This window comes from Acipenser ruthenus, chromosome 7 (genome assembly GCF_902713425.1).
Source record: "Acipenser ruthenus chromosome 7, fAciRut3.2 maternal haplotype, whole genome shotgun sequence".
Classification (NCBI taxonomy): domain Eukaryota; kingdom Metazoa; phylum Chordata; class Actinopteri; order Acipenseriformes; family Acipenseridae; genus Acipenser; species Acipenser ruthenus.
In genome coordinates, this window is record NC_081195.1 from 9,137,477 (window position 1) to 9,155,005 (window position 17,529).

Genomic DNA, 17,529 nt, shown 5'->3' on the forward strand with positions numbered 1-17,529 from the left:
AAAGGTAAAAACTAGTCCAACAAATACAGCTCCTGTGGAATTGTCCTGTTCTACTGAGACATTTCAATCAAACTTCTCAGAGGCATCCTGCAGTATGCATGAGTTTTAAATGGGGGGGGGGGGGGGCAGGGGGGGTTGTAAAATATTAACACAATCGAACATTCAGCTGGGAATAAGGGTTTTAAGAAAATACAAATAAATGAAATATGCACATAGATCCATTTTAGCCAATCGAAACCCTGAACCTGCCAGCCGCAAATCTTTTAGTGGGATTCTCAGGCAGAAGACAAAGGTCAAGCAGGAAGAAAGGAAGAAAAAAGGGTGTACAGTCACCCCAATTCAGGAAGGGGAATAAACTGTCTGCATTTAATCAGGGAGAGCTGTTACAGAGGGATACAGATCGAGGGAGAGTTGAGGGCTCTGTTACAGATTGGGGGAGTGTTGAGGGAGTGTTGGGGGCTCTGTTACAGATTGAGGGAGAGTTGGGGACTCTGTTACAGATTGAGGGAGAGTTGGGGGCTCTGTTACAGATTGAGGGAGAGTTGGGGGCTCTGTTACAGATTGAGGGAGAGTTGGGGGCTCTGTTACATTACATAGGGGTACAGATTGAGGGTGAATGGCAGGCAGTTTGAAGTGAGTTTCATAATTGTTTACTTGTAAAAATTCACGTTTTTATCATTTGTGTTACTTTACTTCTTTACATTTTACTTTTTTTAACAATTAAAAACACCATGAAGATGACAGACTATTTGGTTTTCTTTCTAAGTAGATGTTTCTCATTTTAAATAAATGCATATAAATAATTTCTCTTTTTTTTAGTTTTGAACCCCCATCTGTTTGTCTTTTCGTTTCTTCCATTTGTCATTAGTTTGCGTTTTTAAAGTTTTTTTTTGTATTTGCTTGTTCCCATATGTTGTTTCTGCAGTCACGTTTGTACCGTTTCAGTTCCAGTTTTGAAACTCCTCCCCTGCTGTACGATCGGTCCAAGATCAGATCAGCCACTCCTCTTTATGGTTCACTGACAGGAAGGGGAGTTGTCTTTGTGGGGACCTCTGGGGTGGACCAATTGGGTCTCAGCAGGGGTGGCTTTGGCCACGCCTCCTCTTCTTATAGCCGATGACATGAAGCTGGCTGGGAGGACCGGACTGCAGTCCTCACACTTCCTGTGAGCGTGTGCCAGCACCCTGAGCTGCTCATGAGCAGTGTGGAGCAATAGCGCCACCTCCTGCTGCTGGCCAGAGGGTGGTAATGCAGCCGGGGAGCACATGGGGCTGAGAGAGAGGGCGGAGCTCCCTGGTGCTGAAGCACAGCCCCTGCCCCCTCGTTCTCTGCTTGTTTGCATACAGGAAGGGTCATCGGGGCCCTGGACAGAGGGGATGATAGGGATGGACCAGGCTCTCTGGGGATCTAGGCTGCACTGCAGTTCAGGCTTTGCCCCTCCAGCCCCTGCAGCAGAAGCACAGAGGGGGGGTTGCATATTTAATAAAACATCCTGGGGGTGTAGTGGGGGTACGCCGCTTACTGAGTAGTGCCTGTGTGGGGAAGAGACAGAAGGAGAGAGCGTGAACAATCAAGCTGCACACGCTGTAAGAAAATGAGAACATTTATGAACGAGAGGAATCCATTCAGACCAGGAGTGCTCATTCAGTTCCTAGTTGATTACTGATCTCAAACAACTGTCAAGTTGGGTCTAAAGGATCCCAGGGATTCACCATCAACAACGTGTCTAAGTAACCCATTCCATACCCTCACCACTGTGTATAGTGTCTCCTACCCTCTATAGCCTCCTCAGCTGTCCTTGGTCTGGAAGCTACATGGTATTTCACAACTTAAATCTTGAATATTTTTCTTAACAATGAGAGAGTTATGAATATTACAACAGAGGCATAACAAGTGTTTGAAGCACAGCATGTCAAGGATTATAAATAATTACACACAGACTATTTGTTCAAAGCATGGCTGAGCTTTCATCAGGATTTGCTTTCCGTCCTACTTAGTAAGTGAGCTGCAGTCATCCGTGGAAGGGACCAGAACCGGTTTGCAGATAATATCATGCCGTAAATAACACCGTGTAACAAATTTTGTTTTTTTTTTGTTCCTGGGTAGTAAGTGTTATTTCCTAATTGCTTATGCCTCAAAAGTATAGAAAATGGCTATTATTCCCCACAAACTTTGCTTTTGTGACCAGGACAATGATATTTTGAAATTTACCTATTTTCCAGAACATTCCAGATAGATTCAGTGCTGAGTAAACTTGGAGTAACTTCTAGAACTTTCTAGAACTTTCTAGAACTTTCCAGTAATATAAATAGTAGTATAAATACAGGGGCATTAAGCCCACCAGTTCAGTTTAGTTCCAGCTGCCTAAGTGGATACATATCTGCATTTTTCTGAGATGGCATCAAGAGGCTGCTGGACGCCTTGAAGTATGATGAGTACGGCTGGGAGGTCATAGGAGACTTCAAAATGGTGGCATTCCTGATGGGTCTCTGTCACAAAGACGGCCAGAGTGGGTGGCGTCAGACCAGAGAGGAATACACAGACAGAGACGGTGGTGATGAGGAGCTGAGTGCAATGGCTGCACTCAGCGTTTATTTAACAAATAAAAGGGTTTAACAGTACAAAACAGGACACGGCACTGGTAGCCAAAAGAAACATATAAACAAAACGGACTAAACACTTAACAAACGGTGCACGGAGACAAACAAACACGGTGAGTACAAACAACTATTATATTTACGATCTTTTCTCTTATTTTAACTCTCCTTCTCCACACCCGTTCTCCACTCCCGAACACCTAACCCCGACTGAGTGAAAATGTGCATCTATATATACTGTTGTGCTGGGATTCAATTACTAATTAATTATTCACTTGAATCCCAGCACGTGAATTAATTACGTGCAACCCCGTGCCACACATTATACACATTTTATCTGCACGTGAAGTGATGTGCCATCCTCGTGCCTAAATATAATTATACACTTTAAACACACGTGAAACACAGACCCGTTTATATCCCGTGTACCAATCTATACACCAACATTAACATACGCACGCATATATACAACACAGACCACACAAATGCACACAGGGGCGGGGCACATTGCCACGTATACCCCCCCTTGTGCGCAGCACACATGGCCTCAACGGCCACCTCCCCCCTTAAAAATCCAGCAGTCCAGGACAAAGTCTCGGGCTGGGAAGGGAGGCTTCAGTAGGCCCATGGCTGGCAATGCTGTCAGCTCCCCTGCCGGTAGTGGCACGGCTGACAGCATGCTGGTCCCGTCCTGCAGCGAAAAAGCTGCGGGGGCAGGTGGTCCCCCGACCTCCCCCTTCTTCGTAGCCGGCAGCTCCCTCCTGTGGGGCTCCGGCCACAAGAACTCCTGCAGCGAAACTACTGCTGGGGAACGTGGTCTCCAGACCTCCTCCCCCTTCTTCGTGGCCGGCAGCTCCCCTTTCTGGGGCTCCGGCCACCGTACTCCCTGCGGAGGTACGGGCAGCAGAGGCAGCTCCTGCTCCTCTGCTCCGGGCGGTGGTGGAGGCAGAGGCAGCTCCAGCTCCTCTGCTCCTGGCGGTGGTGGAGGCAGAGGCAGCTCCTGCTCCTCTGCTCCTGGAGGTGGTGGAGGCAGAGGCAGCTCCTGCTCCTCTGCTCCTTGCGGTGGTGGTGGCGGAGGCAGAGGCAGCTCCTGCTCCTCTGCTCCTGGAGGTGGTGGAGGCAGAGGCAGCTCCTGCTCCTCTGCTCCTGGAGGTGGTGGAGGTAGAGGCAGCTCCAGCTCCTCTGCTCCTGGCGGTGCTGGCTCCCTCTGCTGTGGCGGCTGGGCATGTGCACGCCGTGCTGCCTTCAGCAGCATAGCGAGAGGCTGCTGGGGGACACCAGCATCCTGCCCTTCTCCCCCCCAAAAATTTTCAGGGGGTTGAGCCTGTAACTCCTCCCCTTCTGGCTCTTGGGGCTGAACCAGCAGGCATGTTCCCTCTGCTGGTGGCTTGGGTCCCAGGGCTGTGGAAGCCCCGACTTGCCTCCCTTTGGGCTGTGGATGCACCGACTCCTCCCTTTTGGGCTGTGGACGCCCCGACTCCTCCCTGTTGGGCTGTGGACGCCCCGACTCCTCCCTGTTGGGCTGTGGACGCCCCGACTCCTCCCTGTTGGGCTGTGGATGCCCCGACTCCTCCCTGTTGGGCTGTGGACGCCCCGACTCCTCCCTGTTGGGCTGTGGACGCCCCGACTCCTCTCTGTTGGGCTGTGGACGTTCGGGCTCCCCCCACTCAGGCGTAGGACGTTCGGGCTCCTCCCACTCAGGCGTAGGACGTTCGGGCTCCTCCCACTCAGGCGTAGGATGTTCGGGCTCCTCCCACTCAGGCGTAGGACGTTCGGGCTCCTCCCACTCAGGCGTAGGACATTCGGGCTCCTCCCACTCAGGCGTAGGACATTCGGGCTCCTTCCGCTTGGGCTCCTCCCATTTGGGCTGTGGATGCTCAGGCTCCTCCCATTTGGGCTGTGGAGGCAAAACCAGCAGGCATTCACCCTCTGCTGGTGGAGATGGGGACAGCAGGTACTCACCCTCTGCTGGTGGAGATGGGGACAGCAGGTACTCCTCTGCTGGTGGTCCTGCTACCTGGGCTGCTGTTCCATTTATGGTTGCCTCCAGGTAGTTGAGGACAAACTCCACACCCTCCTCCAAGGTGTTTGGGGTGTGTTCCTGCTGATATGCCTCCCATCTCTCACTGTCCATCATCCACAGGACTCGGACGACTATGGGCAGAGATTGGGCCTCCAGCCCAGCATTCTCCAGGAACCAGCCCCGCAGTTTGATGGCGTCTTCTGCCATTGATTTTTTTTGTTTGTTTTTTTCCCCCAAAACAATATTTGTAATTTTTTTTTTTTTTTTTTTTTTTTTTTTAATCCAGACCCCTCCTGGTCTGACGCTTGGAGGCGCGGCTATCCCACGAAGACACCACGTGTCACAAAGACGGCCGGAGTGGGTGGCGTCAGACCAGAAACAGGAACACAAACAACAGAGACGGTGGTAATGATGAGCTGAGTGCAATGGCTGCACTCAGCGTTTATTTAACAAATAAAAGGGTTTAACAGTACAAAACAGGACACGGCACTGGTAGCCAAAAGAAACATATAAACAAAACGGACTAAACACTTAACAAACGGTGCACGGAGACAAACAAACACGGTGAGTACAAACAACTATTATATTTACGATCTTTTCTCTTATTTTAACTCTCCTTCTCCACACCCGTTCTCCACTCCCGAACACCTAACCCCGACTGAGTGAAAATGTGCATCTATATATACTGTTGTGCTGGGATTCAATTACTAATTAATTATTCACTTGAATCCCAGCACGTGAATTAATTACGTGCAACCCCGTGCCACACATTATACACATTTTATCTGCACGTGAAGTGATGTGCCATCCTCGTGCCTAAATATAATTATACACTTTAAACACACGTGAAACACAGACCCGTTTATATCCCGTGTACCAATCTATACACCAACATTAACATACGCACGCATATATACAACACAGACCACACAAATGCACACAGGGGCGGGGCACATTGCCACAGTCTCCAAGGCGGTTTTACTAAGTTTCCCTGCTATCTTTGCCTTTGGGACAGCAGGGACACCAAGGCGCACTACCACAGGCGGGACTGGCCACAGCGGACCGAGTTCTCTGTGGGGAGGAACAACGTCAAGTGGGAGCCACTGGTAGACCCCCGGAAGGTGCTGATGCCACCACTGCACATCAAATTGGGCCTTATGAAACAATTTGTCAGAGCTCTAGATAAGGAGTCGGCAGCCTTCAAGTACCTTCAAGACTTCTTCCCTAAGCTGTCTGAGGCAAAGGTCAAAGCTGGTGTCTTCGTCGGACCACAGATAAAGAAGATCCTGGAGTGCAATGAATTCCCCAAGAAGCTCACTAGTAAGGAGAAAGCAGCTTGGAACAGCTTTGTCTGGGCAATCACAAGGCCGAAAACTATGTGGAGCTGGTTGAGACTCTGGTGAAGAACTACGGCACAATGGGCTGTAGGATGTCCCTCAAAGTCCATATCCTTGATGCTCATCTTGATAAATTCAAGGAGAACATGGGAGCGTACTCGGAGGAGCAAGGCGAGCGCTTCCACCAGGATATACTGGACTTTGAACGCTGCTACCAAGGACAGTATAACGAGAACATGATGGGAGACTACATTTGGGGGCTGATTCGTGAAAGTGATTTACAGTATAATCGTAAATCTCGAAAAACTACTCACTTCTAAATCTTTTGTAGTCATTTTTGTATTACTTTTGTATAAATACATGTTAATTTGGATTCATATGTTGTTTTTTTCTGACTTTATGTGAACGAAAAGACACAAATCCGCCCGTTTTCACATTGGAAATAGGTAAATTTCAAAATATCACTGTCCTGGTCACAAAAGCAAAGTTTGTGGGGAATAATAGCCATTTTCTATACTTTTGAGGCATAAGCAATTAGGAAATAACACTTACTACCCAGGAACAAAAATTGTGTTACACAGTGTAATTATATTATCTTTATTCACAACAATGACATAACGGGCCAGGAGGCTTTGAGCAAATGATCCTTGCGCAATCATTTATAATCTCTGACACAGACCATCTTCAAACATTCAATACATATTTAAGACTGAGTTATATCTTTGCTAATGGTGTTGCCGTTGATCTTAGCCTTCATTAAGGGTGTGGACAAACTGGCCCACATCAAATACAGAACACAACAAAAAACTACACTCAACCTAGAAATGTCAATTCCCAGCACGCCTCTCTCTATATGGAAACTGCATTAATTATAATGTGCAATCATGTCTTTGTTAAAGAAGTGCACATTTCAGGAATGTTGAAGTGGCACGCTATTTAAACTTCAGAGATTCTGATCGCATTGCTTTGAAACTTGGCCCTGACAGAATAAACACTCGACAGTCCCTTTGAAAACTGATAAACTCTCTCCTGTGCTCAAGGATTCTCAGATTGAACCGGCACACAGAGGCCAGACTGTAGAGATCAGAGATGGAGCTGGTGATCTGGTTCAACTTTAATAATATAATGGATAGTTTCAGGAAAGCATTTGTATGTATTTGATTTATGAATGGCATTACTGTGGAGTGGGGAGCTCAGCACACATGTACAGGCTGGCAGTGCAGAGCAGGGCCACTCTGTTCCCATTGCACCTCGGCCTCTGCTCCTAGCCCTGCTTCCTCTGCAGACTGTATCCATGGCAACGCAGGCTGGCAGCAGGTGGAGAGAGACCAGGATGTAGGTCAGCCTGCCATCGAGTCAAACACTCCCTGTCTGTGTCAGACTCACTGGGAATCAATCTGCAGCAAGACCTCAATTTAACCAAGGTATTGACTCACTCATAGGTTGGACACCCTGACTATTTAATTGAGTTCCACCTCTTCTTTTACATGGATTCACTCCATACACCCCCACTGATACAGCTCTCAGCTCTGCGCCAATAGGAGAGTAATCCTCTGCCCTACCCCCTGTTGCTCACCCTTCCTGCACCGCCTCCTTCTCTGATGGCTCAGCCTCCTGCAGGTGCTGGTAGGCGGGCCCAGAATCCCTGGCTCCTCCAATAGGGTTGAGTCTCCCATGCGGAAGTGGTGGTGTCCTGCGAGGGGCAAATCTGTGTGTGGCTCGGCTTCGCTGGTCTGGGCTGTGAGACAGAGAGTTGCTCCTGCAACACACAGTGTGGGAGTCGGGAATTACACACAACTCAATCCAGGAATTACACACAACACAATCCAGGAATTACACACAACACAATCCAGGAATTACACACAACACAATCCAGGAATTACACACAACGCAATCCAGGAATTACACACAAGGCAATCCAGGAATTACACACAACGCAATCCAGGAATTACACACAACACAATCCAGGAATTACACACAATGCAATCCAGGAATTACACACAGCACAATCCAGGAATTACACACAATGCAATCCAGGAATTACACACAACACAATCCAGGAATTACACACAACACAATCCAGGAATTACACACAACACAATCCAGGAATTACACACAACGCAATCCAGGAATTACACACAATGCAATCCAGGAATTACACACAGCACAATCCAGGAATTACACACAACGCAATCCAGGAATTACACACAATGCAATCCAGGAATTACACACAGCACAATCCAGGAATTACACACAGCACAATCCAGGAATTACACACAACGCAATCCAGGAATTACACACAACACAATCCAGGAATTACACACAATGCAATCCAGGAATTACACACAATGCAATCCAGGAATTACACACAGCACAATCCAGGAATTACACACAACGCAATCCAGGAATTACACACAACGCAATCCAGGAATTACACACAACACAATCCAGGAATTACACACAACGCAATCCAGGAATTACACACAATGCAATCCAGGAATTACACACAACACAATCCAGGAATTACACACAACACAATCCAGGAATTACACACAACGCAATCCAGGGTTTACACACAGAATGGGATTTGGGAATTACACAACATTTTATAACAATGTCAAGAGTTTGTTCTTGTATGATATGGGTTTCTTGATTTTACTCGGTGGACTAATGGCAGCACTTAGATGCATTCTCTGCTGCATTTTTCATACTGCATTTCGCTAATGCACTTTACTATTACACTTGTAGACATTACCTTGGTTTTTGGTAATGTTATTTGGAGTTGCAACCCACTGATGCATTCCTTGTATTTGTGCTTGGTAGATTTGAAATGTTGTATTGCAGCACTTTAACATGCTTGCATTCTGGAACTCCTGTCTGAATCTGCTGTATGCGAAACTGAACCAAACTGCTTGTCAGAATCACAGAACGGAAAACTATACTGGGACAGACACACAGAACAACTGGGATTTACAGCTGGAATTAACAGAGTATCCCAGGATTACACTAACTGTACCGTAATAGAAGGACATCACAAATGATTAAAACATTAAATAGTGTAAATAATGGATCTATTACAGCAATAAACTCTCTCCAGCTCAATCACACTGTTCCAAGACTATAGCATAGTGCGCTACAGAATAGTATCAGTCAGCTGCTAGTCATTGCGGATTGCAAAATTCCTTCTTAGGAAATACTTTCTTCTTCATTCTCTTCCCCCACTTCCAAAAGCTAATCCAATATTACAGTTTAGCTGTTCTGTGACAAGCTCCATGAGTAAAGATTGATGATGTCATACAGTATCTGTGCCAGTGACACCACAACACTTTGATCATAGATAACTGTGAATTGCTGATGTCATACCTGTGCTGTTTCACCTTCTGCGAAATCCTGGTGTGGGGGGATTGGCCACCGTGTGAGAAACTGGACTCATGAACACTGCCCCCTAGTGCAGGGGAGGGCACAGGAGCCTTGCAGTACTGCAGAGAAACAAACACTCTGGTCATAAAATGGAAAAAAACACTGCTTTCAATAGGAAACATATAATGCCTTACACTGTCCAAGCATGACGTCATTGGTCGCAGCTGATCCCACAGCAGATCATGGGAACGTTTTCAAAATGGATTATAAACCATTACCAAGCCACTCCCATTGGGGAAAAAAGGTCTAATGTGTCGGAGAATGAAAAGTTATTATTTTATTTAATACATTAATAAAACTGGGTGGCTTTCGAATAGCTGCTGCAGGTTCGGGTCATAATAACAGCAGCCACCCCTCAGAGAGGAATGGTATGGCCCTATTGTTGCCCTTGTTGATAGGAAAGAATGACAGGGATTTTGAGTGAATGGGTTGTTTTGAATGCATGGGAGGAATTGAGTGTTTAGACTACTGTCGCTAGACCACCATGCTGCCTGCCTCCCTCTCTCTCTCCCAGTCCCTCAACTCTAACCACTAGACCACACAGCCTGCCTTCCTTCCAGTCCCTTTGACTCTAACCCTTAGATCACACTGCCTCCCTCTCTCCCTCACAGTCCTTTAGCTCTAAACACTAGACAATGATGCTCCCCTCCCTACCTCCCACTCCATTGGTTTGGTATATTCCAATACAGGAGCATACAGGTCAGTAAAGTTAAGCAATGCAAAACTCAAGTCAAGATGGCGACACCAATGTGAGTTCTATATTTGTATTTCTAATTCATCCACTTTTGAAGAAGAATGGGGGTTTTAGCCCTGGTGTTCTAGAATCCCAATACAATCAAATACAATACAGGGCAATCCAATGAGAAGATACTGCAACTCACACTCTGAGGCCTGAGGGTGGATTTGGACATGAGGCTGGAGGTGTTGAGGCTGTAGCTCTTGAGGCTGTGGCTGTCTTTCAGGTGAGCTTGGAGCTTCTCCTTCCGTCTCCTGGGGAGAAAGCAGGTTTAGCTCAGGAGTGCATAAGAATGTTTTTATGTCTAATGTACTTCATATATTAATTGAGCATGACTGAGCAGGGGGAGAACACGAGAGATAATAACATCAATATCATTTCAAGTATTCAGTTCAGTCTTGCTGGTTTCTTGACAGTTTAATACTGTATCACATACTGTCTGAAGAGGCTATCCCACTGAGAACTGGCTGGCTGGCTGCGCTGCCCCTCCCCGCCACCAGATGGCCCCTTACTCACTTGTTGCGGCAGTAGAAGGCAACACAGAGCGTGCCCAGGAGACTGATCCCAATTGTGATGCAGGAGATTGACAGCACCTGCCTCTGGTACACCTCCTTACTCTCTATACACAGGAGAGAGAGAGAGAGAGAGAGAGAGAGAGAGAGAGAGAGAGAGAGAGAGAGAGAGAGAGAGAGAGAGAGAGAGAGAGAGAGAGAGAGAGAGAGAACAGTGTTAAAACCTTTGTCACTCTCTGTTAAGAAATGGAATGGTAAAATGGCAGCAGGGGACAGCTACAGAGGCTTGTGACTTGTCAAACCTGTCAGGCAAGGGGTGTCTCGGCCCATTCTCTCGTTCACAAGGCTCTCTGTGTCTGGGGTGAGTGACTAGGCAAGTGCCAGAATCTTCCAGGCCCTGGGGAGCGTTATTATTTCTCTTTCAAAATGAATCAATATTAAATTGAGAGTCCATTATAATGAATTACTTCCCCTTGTTTCCCCAGGCTGTGTGAAATGAGTGTGCTGTAATCAGTGAAATGGTTCCTGTACACTGTAATCAGAGCACTGAGGACTGAGGACTGGGGGACTAGGGGTGTGTGAGTGGGGTGTTGCGTTGATTGTACAGTCATGTGCGTCAGTGTTGTGCTTCTGTGAGTTGTGAGCCAGTGTTGTGTTTCTATAGTTTGTGACCAATCAGGTGCCATGTGCAAACAACAGACACACCCCTTCAACCGGTTGCTAAGCAACAGGCAATGGAATGATTGTCTCTCTGAGAGTCGACATCAACCAGTAACCATGCTGTTCAGACTGATATGCACTCACACTCTCTTTCTCTACCAGAGATGCCAACTTTGTAAGATAGAAATCCCTAGCACCAACGAGGTTAGTTGCTACATAAAACAATCTACAAGCTGTGCTGCAATGTGGATTAAATGACAGGGACAACCCTGAATGTACACAGATTTGTTCTCCATCTTCACAAAGGCAGCTATGCCTTTATGTACATCTAGCATCAGAGATGGATTATCTGCTCCAAATGCAATGTAATTTTTCCACGGTATTCCAAAAGATTGTAATACTGTATTCACTGTCCTAAAGTTATTTTCTCCTGTCGCTAATATATCCTTGCATGACGGCAAAGCAAGCAGCTGCATCACCACTTTTTAAATTCTTTGCTACTGGGTACAACTGAGTCTGTATCATTGCTGCCGTCTGTTGCAAGGGTGAAAAAGGCCCTTTTCAAATCTGTGACCAGTTCGGTACTTGTAACAGATGTTAAAGCTTCAATAATTGACACAGCCATACTTGGATACTTGGAGGCAATTTTACTCTTTGGGAAAAGCTGCTTTCACAAGTGGACCTACACGATCGGCAGTGGCCATTGGCAAATCACATTTACAATTTTTCTGAAATCTTACTTTGTTTAATAAATGTATACTTCTTTGTATATTCTTCTTTAAGCTTCTAGCTCTTAAGTCGTTTCTTTTTAATTGGTTTTGCTACCATTTCCATCCACAGTTTTATTGAAACATCTCAACACAAACTATAAGTTAACACCTGCCGTTAAGCGAAGCAGTTTTTCAAAGCAAGATCTGTCACTCAACAGAGGCACCCAATCACAATACACATTTCAGATGAGGACACACCCTAAAAGCCATGGGAAATCCTTTGCAAGTTCCTCTCACAAAGAGCGCCTCATATACAGCGGCTTAATATAAGTGCATCTGAAGACATCTAACTGTAGTTTTAAGGGCTTTGCCCATAGCACCATAGCAACTGAAAGGACGTAAAAGCTTCTCTTCCACTTGGTTGTGCACCTTCTCTCTCTCTCTCTCTCTCTCTCTCTCTCTCTCTCACTCTCTCTCTCTCTCTCTCTCTCTCTCTCTCTCTTCCTGCTACCAGTTTGAAGCAAAGAGTGTGAGTTTGAAAGGCTTATGATAGTCTGTGCCTGACAGCACTATATAGGAAGAGTATATAGGATCAATCAATACACACAATACACTGTGGAAATTGTGCTTACAGGGAGAAAGCTGTTGAGCTCACAGTGTGTACCAGGGAGCTGTCCACTGACATGGTGCTGAAATCACTGAACATAGTCTGCTGCCTGCCAAAAATCAATCAGAACACAGCCAAAGATCACGTGCCTACCCCAGCTGACTAAGATTTCTGATTGTTCTAAAATCATAATTCAGATGCACAACTATTTGCACCACCAATGTTTCAAAATACAAAAACACAGAGAGAAATAGAGAGAGAGAGAGACAAACACGCACAGAGAAGTCTATTGACCAGTCTTCAAAAGCCTATATGGACAGAGATTGGAGGCAGACAGTCTATTCCCTCTCAAGCTGTCTTTCCTGTCACTCTCTTCTTCTATTTCTACAGCACATGTTCAATACCAAGTCATTTTTTGTTTTGATGTCACTTTGCCACTGATAAATTATCTATTTTTGTGTCAGTAACTATTTTTGTTCAGAGAGTGGGTGTGTGCTATATATTGCATTGACTGTACTTCATGAGGATGAAGTGACGGGCTCCAGTCTGCTCCTCTAAGTTTGCTCCCCACTGGTGTGGACACACCACCCTCATCCCCTCCACTCCCCTGTCTTCCCCTCCACTCTATTCCCCTCTTTGGGGAATACCTTGCCTCTCCCATCTCATTTCTTTCCCCTCCACTCTCCCCTGCCCTCTCACATTCCATCCCTCCCCTCTCTTCCACTCCCTATCCTTCTCTTTGACCCTGCTCCCCTCCCCTCTTCTCCCTCCTCTCTCCTTCCCATTCCCTTCTCTTCCCCCTGACCCCCCCTCCCTCCTCTCCCCCTTGGCTGCTGTACAGTCGTGATGCTGGTTACCTTGCCAACAACATCAATCACTGCCTGTTTCCAACTGCTCCACACTCTGCATCACCATGGAGACCAGAGAACATTAGCATTCAGAGAACAGCAACAATCTCCGAGCAACGAGAGAGTGCGGGAGAGGGGGGAGGGAGAGGGAGAGGGAGAGAGAGGGAGAGAAATGAGTGGGGGGTGGCAGAAAAGTCGGTCAGAGAGGGAGGGTAATGATGAATAATTAAAATAGGGAGAATCCCAGAACTGAAACTGGCTTCAGGTCAGTCTGCTTGTTTTCCGTGTGACACTGTTTTTTAAAACAAATCTGTTGGGAGACTTCTGAAGTTCTACTGTAATGAATTAATAGATAAGAGCTGATCTGCATTCTCTGAAGGGTTTAGGGCTTCGTGTTCATGTTTGCATGTCTCTGTGTTCGTTGATAACTGCCACCGTGTCACACAATGCCTTTGCTCTGGGGCCAGACAGTGATTGCTGTTAATCACCAATTTCATGATGTTGCAGTCTCAAGTTCTGCCAGTAGGAGATGCCTAACAGCAGGTTCAACTAGCATGCAATACTAGCACGTAACTGCAACAGATATAAAGTAATAAAGAGATAGAAAATGATCGTCTTCTACTCACCCATAAACTCAATCCCCAAGTGGTCTTCTGCTCCGGAGAACAGGATGGAGAGAATTAGGTAGGAGAGAAAAGAGAGGGAGAGACTGTTAGATACACATAGACAGGTCTATTCTGTGAGTACCAGAGGGCAGAATGAATGCCTCTGTGTGCTGCCGGGTGACTTGAAATGTCCAGTAACCTCTGATGTTGTTAGGTTAGGAAAAGAGAGAGAGAAAGGAGTGGGGATAGAGGAGGGGGAGAGGAGTAGGGGAGAGAGGAGGGGAGAGAGAGGAGGGGGGAGAGAGAGGAGCGGGGGGGAGAGGAGGGGGGGAGAGAGAGGAAGGGAGAGGACCGGTGAGAGAGGAGACGGGGAGGAATGGGGAGAGAGGAAGGGGGAGAGGAGTGAGGAGAGAGGAGGGGTCAGAGAGGACGGGGGAAGTCTGTGCCGTTGTTCTGATTTAAATTTAAAAGTAGGGCAGACTGAGGGAGACAAGCAACGCTTTGTAACTTCAAACTCCGAGCACATACAGCGACAGACACGGTCCTCTGAGCTTGTGACGCTAGAGACGAGAGAGAGAGAGAGACAGAGAGACAGAGAGAGAGAGAGAGAGAGAGAGAGAGAGAGAGAGAGAGAGAGAGAGAGAGAGAGAGAGAGAGAGAGAGAGAGAGAGAGAGATGCAGTCTTCTGTGTCTGTCTGCATCCCTGGGGGTCTGTGTTTCTGTCTAGCTGTCTGTCTAGCTGTCTATCTACCTGCCTGCATGTCTGTCTGCCTGCTTATTTATCTGCCTCCCTGTCTGCCTGCTTCTCTGTCTATCTGTAGTACCTGTCTGTCAGTCTGCTTGTATGTCTTTATATCTGTCTGTTGGCCTGCTTGTCTGTCTGTCTGCCTCCCTCTTATTTCCCTGCAGTGTATTCAAGGGGCTGTATCAGCAGTTCTTGAATTGAAATCAATTTCTTCCAGCCGCAGGAACAGTTCAGAAACAATCTGTCATAGCTGAGTCTCTGGATTAGCGTCTCGTTTGAAATGACTCTGAAACTTGTTCCGTGAGTGAGCAAGCAAACGAATGGGTGTGTTTGTAAAGGGGACAGAGGAAGACTCATCCATCTCCTCTTCCCTCCCTTATCCTCTCCACACCCCCTTCCCCTTCTGTTTGCTTCCTCCCTCAGAGACGAGGGACTGGGAGGGAGGGAGGCAGTGTGGTCTATTGGATAGAGTTGAGGGACTGTTATGTAAAACACACACGTACACACAGGCAGTTTATTTTTTCACAGCTTAGTACCGACTTCAAATGAAATTAGGATTACTAAGAAGAACAGACTATTTGTCATTAGAATGCTGTGTTTTAAAAGTGCCAAGAGGCAATCCTGTCCTTGTTTGTCTCTCCCCCTCTCTCCCCATCTATTTTTTCTTTTTTCCCACAACTACTGTCAGAGTACATCAAATATAAAAAATATATTAAAAATAACAGGAAGAACAGAGCAGATGTATTGGGAGACATGTATGCTACACTGTGAATTAGGATTCCTGCTGCCTCTTTCTTTTCCCCTCAAGTCTTTCCTCATAGCCTTTGATCGCAAAACCTTCTATTTCTGCCATCTCTGTATGAGACAGAAATGCATTGCGGATTCCATTTCTCCACTGTCTCTACTTCTGTGTATCTAACTGTCTGCTCATCTATGGTATGGATCCATACTCCACAGCCTCAGCCCAGTCAACATTTGTTTCAGCGCAACAGCGCTCCCTGCCCAGTCCTCTTCCCGAAAGACACAGTCATATTTATAAGCTGCACTAAAACAAATTGAAAACTGGCCTTGAATTCAGCAAACTGAACAGAAGCAGCATCAAACTGTGAGTGTGTGCTCCTCACATTGCTGTGTTTAAACACCTACTGCTGTCAAGTGCTCTCTGGGTGGAGTGGGCGATTAATTCGACACTCGCACACTTTTGCACACTCACCGCTCACCCTGTGGGTGCCACACAACTCTCTCGCACACTCAGGGGTTACAATAACTGCCCTGAGAGGGACAGGGTTTCTGTGGCGAGGGCCTTTCTTCCCTCTCAGTGCCTCACAACCCTTGATAAAATAATTAATGCAGGAATGTAATCGACAGGAAGTCTCATTTATGTACATGTTGCCATATCCTTTTAAGGGACTTAATATCATCTGCATTGTCCTACAAACACAGTATTTGATTTCCTGTCTGTTCAATATCCTATCGTGTATGTGTCCTCTGCCGTTCAGTACTGTTGTTATTGCTGGGATCCTTCACTAAACAATCCAGCCTCAGAAAAGTCTCCTGAAAGCTGAATTTCTACTGTGAGGGGTTACCTCTAGTTGTTATTGCTGCCCTCTCTGTAACTGGGCCTTTTTAATATGACTCCCCTCCCTGCCTGTATCCCTGCCTATATCTCTGACTGTATCTCTGACTGTATCCTTCCCTGTATCTCTGACATTCTCCATGCCTGTATCTCTGACTGTATCCCTGCCTGTATCTCTGACTGTATCTCTGACTGTATCCTTCCCTGTATCTCTGACATTCTCCATGCCTGTATCTCTGACATTCTCCATGCCTGTATCTCTGACTGTATCCCTGCCTGTATCTCTGACTGTATCTCTGACTGTATCCTTCCCTGTATCTCTGACATTCTCCATGCCTGTATCTCTGACTGTATCCCTGCCTGTATCTGACTGTATCTCTGACTGTATCCTTCCCTGTATCTCTGACATTCTCCCTGCCTGTATCTCTGACTGTATCCCTGCCTGTACCTCTGACTGTATCCCTGCCTGTATCTCTGACGTTCTCCCTGCCTGTATCTCTGACTGTATCCCTGCCTGTATCTCTGACTGTATCCCTGCCTGTATCTCTGACTGTATCCCTGCCTGTATCTCTGACGTTCTCCCTGCCTGTATCTCTGACATTCTCCCTGCCTGTATCTCTGACGTTCTCCCTGCCTGTATCTCTGACTGTATCCCTGCTTGTATCTCTGACTGTATCCCTGCCTGTATCTCTGACTGTATCCCTCCCCGTATCTCTGACGTTCTCCCTGCCTGTATCTCTGATGTTCTCCCTGCCTGTATCTCTGACTGCATCCCTGCTTGTATCTCTGACTGTATCCCTGCCTGTATCTCTGACTGTATCCCTCCCCTTATCTCTGAAGTTCTCCCTGCCTGTATCTCTGACTGTATCTCTGACTGTATCTCAGACGTTCTCGCTGCCTGTATCTCTGACTGTATCTATGACTGTATCTCTGACTGTATCCCTCCCTGTATCACTGATGTTCTCCCTGCCGGTATCCCTGCCTGTATCTCAGATGTTCTCGCTGCCTGTAACCCTCCCTGTATCCCTGCCTGTATCTCTGACTGTATCCCTCCCTGTATCTCTGATGTTCTCCCTGCCTGTATCCCTCCCTGTATCCCTGCCTGTATCCCTCCCTGTATCCCTGCCTGTCTCTTTGGCTGTATTTGCACCTC

The 17,529-nt window shown here is 46.8% G+C and overlaps 1 protein-coding gene across 1 annotated transcript in view; it reads right to left on the bottom strand.

Moving 5' to 3' along the window:
• Positions 1-346: 346 nt before the first annotated feature.
• Positions 347-17,529, bottom strand: part of LOC117416003 (pro-neuregulin-3, membrane-bound isoform-like) — a 127,794-nt gene continuing 110,611 nt past the window's right edge. The window contains exons 4-9 of the mRNA XM_059026298.1: positions 14,077-14,103; positions 10,630-10,732; positions 10,259-10,367; positions 9,321-9,436; positions 7,534-7,716; positions 347-1,532 (exon numbers count right to left, since the gene is read on the bottom strand). Of these exons, the coding sequence (XP_058882281.1) occupies positions 1,016-1,532; positions 7,534-7,716; positions 9,321-9,436; positions 10,259-10,367; positions 10,630-10,732; positions 14,077-14,103 (1,055 nt within the window). The 3' untranslated portion in view covers positions 347-1,015. The remainder of the gene's footprint in view (positions 1,533-7,533; positions 7,717-9,320; positions 9,437-10,258; positions 10,368-10,629; positions 10,733-14,076; positions 14,104-17,529) is intronic.